General features: G+C 49.3%; 1 protein-coding gene across 2 annotated transcripts in view; it reads left to right on the forward strand.

Moving 5' to 3' along the window:
• Positions 1-7093, forward strand: part of MTMR10 (myotubularin related protein 10) — a 45040-nt gene extending 37947 nt beyond the window's left edge. For both annotated transcript variants that reach the window (XM_010985351.3, XM_064480510.1), the window contains 3 exons: positions 543-713; positions 3030-3212; positions 4251-7093. In XM_010985351.3, coding sequence (XP_010983653.3) covers positions 543-713; positions 3030-3212; positions 4251-4856 — 960 coding nt within the window. In that variant the 3' untranslated portion in view covers positions 4857-7093. The remainder of the gene's footprint in view (positions 1-542; positions 714-3029; positions 3213-4250) is intronic.
• Positions 7094-7237: the final 144 nt, after the last annotated feature.

Below are 7237 nucleotides of genomic sequence, written 5' to 3' on the forward strand. Positions count from 1 at the left end.
CAGCACAGACTTCACTCCTAAATGCGGGGACCCTTGGGGTGCGCCGGGCGAGATGCAGCAGTGTCCTGAGCCGCTGTCCTGGGGCGCTGCCTGCCTCCTGGAGGCCGGTGCTGGCGGTTTCTGAAACGCCGTGAAGTTTTCTGGTGCTGAGCCTGCACGGTCAGCCGAAAGCGATTTCAGAAGTTGTTTTTTGCTGTGAGGATTGTTTTGCTTTAAACGTCTAAGGAACTGTTTCCAGGATAGGCTTAAACACGTAGTTTACTGTTCCACTTCATACAGTGGCACCCGGCCCACCTGTTTCCCTTGCCCTTTCCGCTTGGCATCCCTGTCAGGCAGTGCAGGCTGTGATGTGCATCCCGGAGCGCAGCTCTTCGGTCCCACCTGGCTCTGTCTACGTCATTCGCCTTCCCTTAGCACTGCTTAGGAGCCAGGGGCTCTAGTCAGAGCCGTTGTCTTAGTCATCTCTTCCTTAGCATCAGCGCGAAATTTGGAAATCAGTGTGGACGACATTAAGTGATCCTGTTTCCTTGTGTGTTTGCCAGTCGCCCCTGTTCCTGCTGTTCTTGGACGCCACGTGGCAGCTGTTGGAGCAGTGCCCGGCGGCCTTCGAGTTCTCCGAGGCCTACTTAGCGGTGCTGCACGACAGCACCCGCGTCCCCCTGTTCGGCACCTTCCTGTTCAACTGTCCCCACCAGCGGGTGAAGCAGAGCACGGTAAGTGTGGTGCGGCCACGGCCACACGGGCTTTTACAGCTTTACGGCAGTAGAGCCAAGGTACGATTAGCCGTGTGTTTAAACTGTGCACCTGGAAACTGTCTGAGCTACCATTTTAAGCTGTAATTTCCGAAGGGATCATTTAAAGATGGATCGAAAGCGAGCAACTTGAACTTGTTTCATTTTTATGGGTGAGCATTTCATGTATTTTTCTCTGATGTTTTTTGTTCATAATAAACCAATTTAAAGATGTAGATTGTTTTAACCACCTTCATTGTGGTGCTGTGATATTTATGTTTTGGCGTGTGGGCTGCCTGGACTGCCCAGCAGTGGGATCCTGTTTGAGGACATTGGTTTCCTGGGTCAGAGTATAGAAGTTGTAGAAAGCATATTATTTGTCCTCAAGGGTTCTGTGGAGAAGGAATTTCAGAGATAAAACAAACGTAGGCCTGATACTAGACCAAAATTCTCCACGGGCGCTGTTTACCACTGCCCTCAGGCCACGTGGCGGTCACTTATGGTGGGACCGTCAGTTTCTAGTCACAGTTTGTTGGCCCAGAGGAAGAATCATGATTAAGGAGGGTCTCAAGCCAAACTTGAATGTAGCTTCTGGTTGCCACCAGTGGAACCTTCTGGACCACAAGTTCTGTCTCACCTACATCTGAAATGACAGAAGAGACAGCTCTGTGGGCCCCAAGGAGGCCTTGCTAGGAAGGGGGTGGCTTTCATGGTGAGCCGTAGGGTCCTTGGACCCTGGCCTAGGAAAGTGCAGAGCCTGCCTCCCTCATCTGTAAAGCAGCCCTGCAGCCACAGCAGGGAGAGCGTTCCCCATGCAGATTACCCTGGAGGGGAGTGGTCCAGGATCGTGGGTGTGAAAGGCAGGATGCTCTGGATGCTTCAGGCAATGATTTTATTCAGGCTCCTGCATCAGGGAGAACTCCAGAATGAGGAACATCCAAGAAAAGGAGGGGGCGGGGGTCACGAGGCAGGTGGGGCAGTTCTGACCCCAGGGGAGCCCAGCGCACAGAGAAATAGTGCTGTCGTCGGGTGCTCTAGATTGGACAGTTGGGAAAGGAAGCTGTCGCAGTATATTCTGTGCTGAGACCAGAGATGGGCTCCGGCGCCTCAGGTCAGGGAAGCTGTCCCTAAAGTAGCGGGTCCGGTGGCTCCTTTCCATTCCTCGTTCACCAGGTCCGGGGAGCAGTGGACGTGTGGCCTGCAGCACTGTGTTTCCTAGTAACGTTTCGTCCTTGCCTTTTTCCTCATTTCCAAAGAAATTCTTGTTCTTTGTGGAAATTTTGGAGCATACTGAATGGGACAGAGCAGAAAGTGAGTCAGTGACTTCCCATCACGCGGAGCCTCGGTGTTGGGATATTTCCTCCAGAGAGCTCATCTGTGGGCACTGGCACGCTAGCCTGCTTTGTCAGTTGGCCGGGATCAGGGTCCCCTCTCCACGTCACTGAGTGGGCCGCTCCTTTCCTCCTCCACGGTGAGGTGGTCACTGTCACCCCATAGCGCTGTGCTGCCTGGGTTTGTTGTGCTGAGAAAACCAGGTCACCAGGGGGCCAGAGGGCCCTCCCGAGAGTGCCGGTCTGGGCCCAGTGCGCGGGCCACAGGGGAGTTGATTCCTACCTCCCTGCTTCTGGGCTGTGGTCCAGTTAGTGGAGGTCACTGATAAGTATGGCTGCCCAGTTAGAGAAGGGTGTGAAACAGATGGCAGTGATTTCCATTCAAGGATCGTTCTGCTAATCTACTTAGCATGTTTCCTGTCCAACAGGTAACTGCGTGAATGTGTGATCATGTGCTTAGAAAGTAAAATGCTGCAATCATAAAAATAACTTTGATGAGGGGAGGGTATAGCTCAGTGGTAGAGTGTGTGCTTAGCATGCGTGAGGTCTTGGGTTCAATCCCCAGTACTTCCATTTAAACACACACACACAGACAGACACACACACACAGACAGACACACACGTGCACGCGCACACACACACACACACACACACACCCTTGGACACGTTTGTGGTATCCCATTAGGGAAATTTCACTTCTCACAATAACTGCTCATCGCCCAGGGGGCCCAGCTTCCTTGGTGTCTGGGGAGGTAAAACGCACTCCCCTCGTCATGTGGGGGACCCAGTGTGCCCCCCATGAGCGCCAAGATGTCTCCTCTCTGGGAGCAGAGTGCGCTGCTCTAGTGGGATTGCAGTTGCTCTAGTTCAGAAAATTTAATTCATAATAGATGACTGATCAAAAAGAATTTATTAGGAGGAAATCTTTGGCATCTTTTCACAGATGTTCAAATATTTTATTTTGCAGGAATTTGCTATAAGCAAAAATATCCAGTTGGGTGATGAAAAGGGTTTAAAATTTCCCTCAGTTTGGGACTGGTCTCTTCAGTTTACAGCAAAGGATCGCACCCTTTTCCACAACCCCTTGTACATTGGAAAGAGCCCACCTTGTGTCCAGAACGGTTCTGCCAAGTCTTTTAAACAGACAAAGGTAAGTTACAAAAATGCACCAACAGTAAAAACCCAGTGTCTGCTCCCACATAACCAAAAACATCCTTCTCAGAATAGAGCAGTAGAAATGTAGTTATGTCCCGTGACAGCGCTGCCCCTGGAGCTCTGAGGGGTCGTTCACGCTGTGACGCGGATGCCTGTGCCCTGACCTCCTTTCTGGTGTGTGAGGCCCACGAAGCCCTGGTCATCATCCGGAGTCTGCAGACCGCAGCCCAGGGCGCACTCCCGAGCCGTCCACTCTGCCCGTCCCTCCTGCAGCCAGCCAGGCCTAGCTTTTTCCTCACCCAGAAATCCTAGCAGTTGACACGTCAGCGAATTGTACGCGGACCCTGCTTTACTGCCCTTGCTTATTGCACTTTGTAGATAACTGCTTTTTTTTTTTTTTTTACAAATTGAAGATTTGTGGCGACTGTGTCAAGTTAGTCTGTTGGCGCCATTTTTCCTGCAGTATTTGCTCACTTCAATGTCTCTGTCACATTTTGGTAATTCTCACAATATTTCCAATTTTCACTGATCTGTGATCAGTGATCTTTGATGTTACTATAACAGAAAACTAACTCGCTGAGGGCTCAGATGACGGTTAGCATTTTTAGCAATAAAGTGTGCTTAAGGTCTGTACATTGTTTTTTAGACACTTAATAGACTGCACTATATTGGAAATGTAATTTATATATACACTGGGAAACCAAAAAATTGACGTGACTCGCTTCATTGCAGTATCCGCTTTACTGCAGTGTTCTGGAACTGACCCCACAGATCCCCGAAGCCCGCCAGTGATGAATAGGCTCTGACCCCTCCCCAAGCGCAGGCTGTCGCGCCAGCAGAGTCGAGGCCTAGGGGTGTTCCACTCCACTGGGGGGCTTGGAATAAGTATCACCAGGGGAGGAACAAAATGATCCTGCAGGTTGAAATTCTACCGGGTTTTCCCAACACCGGGCTTCCGTTTACCGGCACACTGTCCCCGTCTTTGTGGAAGGGGGGCCCCGGGAAAGTAACCGCCAGCTCTCTCTTCCTGCAGAAGAGCTACAGCTCCACCCTGCGAGGGCTGCCCGCCGCCTTGAAGAACGGCGTCATCGGCGACCAGGCAGCGCTGCCCCGGCGGAACTCCTTCATCCTGAGGGCAAAGCCGGAGCCCGCTGGGCCAGGCGACCCGGGCGACGGCCAGGACGGCGGCCTGGACCAGTACTTGCGGGCGTGGCTCTCCCGCCCGGCCGACCTGCACGGCGTCATCCTGCCGCGCCTCTCGGGGGCGCACATCAAGCTGTGGAAGCTCTGCTACTTCCGCTGGGTGCCCGAGGCCCAGATCCACCGCGGGGGCGCCATCACCGCCTTCCACAGGCTCTCCCTGCTGGTGGACGAGGTGGACGTGCTGACCAGGACGCTGCGGCAGCACCGGGGCGGCCCGCTGGAGGCCCGCTACGCCGAGCAGGACCAGGGCAGGATGTACTTCCGCGCCCGCGGCCCCCGGGACGCCTCGGCGCCGCCGGACTTCCTCTCCTCCTCGTTTCCCTTTTCCCCCGTGGGCAATCTGTGCAGACGCAGCATTTTAGGAACGCCGTTAAGCAAATTTTTAAGTGGGGCCAAGATATGGTTATCTACTGAGACACTAGCAAATGAAGACTAAGCTGCAGGGTTTCTCTGAGCATTCTGGGGAGCTGTAAGCATTTTCCTCCATGGTTTTTAGCTAACCCAGGCATCTGGAGCTCTAGTAATTTTATATGTAAGAATAACAGTTGAAATTTGCACTAATACTTAAAAACATGTTGAATTACGCTTCCTTCACAATATTTTGAAAAGATAGGCATAGATTTTGATATTTACATTCTCTTGCCATCATTCTAGGTCTGGCTTGCTTTAGGTGATTTGCAGGCAGACAGCCCCACGACCTCATTACTGTGATCAAACTAATCAGGTTTTGTCTGCGGCATTTATTTTGTCTCCATCCATTTTTCCAACCACCGACTAAAGGTTCCCTGATCCCGTCGGATTAGTAACTCAAAGAAGCAGACATCAGGAAAGTTAAGAAATTAGTATTTTCAAGAAGCATCCAGTATACCCCCAATGGGTGTTAGTAGGTATTTTATTTTTCTGGTCACTTTCTAGTATCTCTAATCGTACTCACCTGAGAGTTGTAACATGTTTCAACACCATAATTTATTTTAGATCACTTTGGGACCGTAGATCACTGTGTTTTAAAATCATGAGTTTGCTTTTAACTTCATAGGACTAACTTTAAACAATATGCACTGTGACTTTAAAAGCATTTGTTGTAGCTAGTATAATGAAACTTAGATGTGCCTTTGACATTAAGATGTGAATAACAGAGTTAAATAGAATTTTTTTTTTTAATTTGGGTGTTAAAAAGAGTCCCGCTGCATGTTGGAGAGAGGCTGTTCACACTAAACTTCATTCTTACTGATAAAGCCACACTTCCCTCTGCAGGTCTCCGGGGACCTGGCGGGCCTGTTGGGGCGGGGGGGAGGGGTGTTGGCATTGGTGTGACAGCATCACTAACACCCCCCCCCAAAATGGGCCTCTGTCAGTAGCCCGGTGTGCTCATTTCCCTTGGCGATACTCATGAGGTCAAGGGTCAGGTCACCTGCACAGAAGTCCCTCCTCCCTCAGACAGAGTGCTTCACGCTTAGGCTGGAGAACAGAATCAGTGTCCTTGTCAGTCCTGCCGTCTCAGCACACAGCGAGAGCACCCCGCCCCAGCCTCTGACAGCAGTGTTACGGGGCAGGGGACAGAAGCACACACGGTGTAGTCTTGGTCTGAAAGTCCCTGGTCTTGAAATCGTGTGACGGGAGCCGAGCCAGAGCTGTGGGGCCAGCGCTGAGCCTCTTAAGGCCGTGACGTCCGCGACATCCCCCCCACCTCCTCACGTCCTGTTTAAAACTGTGCGGCTGTTACTTAGTTTCTTAAACTGTCAACTTAAGCTTTTTAAAAAACTTTTATGGTAAAGTGTCTGGTTAGCTAATATCCTTTTCTAAAACAAGTTTTTTCAAAGCCGTGTTTTACCTTTATATGTAGCAGATAGCTGTTTCTTTTTGAATTATTTGCTTTTTAAAAATTGATAACTTCTCTGAATTTAAAGGGATGTAAGTTCCTGTACAATGACTTAGGAAATTCATCTTGTGGATAAACCCAGTGTTTTTGCCAACTTGCTTAGAAAATAAGGGCTTTTTTCAGTTTATATAAACAGCACCGTTGTCATTAAACATTTTACAGTCCTTGATTGGAAACCAGCTCCAGTCTCCTTCAGACACCACCACACATCTGCTGCTGAAAGTCTAATAACTTTGCCCTTTTCCACTTGGCTGCTTTTTTATTATTACAAGTTGTTCTAAATTTGTTACTGTTTTGGGGGTTGAGCATTGATTTCTCTATAGCTTTCTTCCCTCACACATTCATTTCAACCCCATTAGTAATTCTTTTTGTTAATTTACAAGCTTAAAAAATGATTAGGTACTGTTAATACTGTTTTAAAATAGAAAATGTGCATATTTTTGTATGATAATCAAATGTAGTAAACTACGTTTTTTTTGTTTCACTTTTGCTGAACAGTTGTATCATGATTATTGTGCCAGTTTCTCATGCATAATATGAAAAACAACTCTTAACAGCCTCGAGTCCTGGCCGCTGCGAAGCTGCTTGGCACCTCTGCTGGCACAGAGGACGTGTGGAGACAGAAGTCCAAGCGTGGTGATGGACGCTGGACCACAGAGCTGGCAGCCTGTGCTGACAGAGGGCCACGCCGTGTCAGACAGCTTGGACTTTCTAGGGTCAAACTTAAAGATGTAGTGTCTTACTGTTGTTTTTTGATGAAAACCAATCTTAAAAACCAAAACTGTCTAACTTTATCTAAGAACGTGTATTAATTTGTGCTAACAGAGGGGGAGCACTATGCATCACGTCCTTCCACAAAGTCTGCTTGGCTGTAGCAGTAACCGCGAGTAGATCAAACCTGATTTTGAGAGAAAACTAAAACCTTTGTGCCTAAAATG

This window comes from Camelus dromedarius, chromosome 29, assembly GCF_036321535.1.
Source record: "Camelus dromedarius isolate mCamDro1 chromosome 29, mCamDro1.pat, whole genome shotgun sequence".
NCBI lineage: Eukaryota > Metazoa > Chordata > Mammalia > Artiodactyla > Camelidae > Camelus > Camelus dromedarius.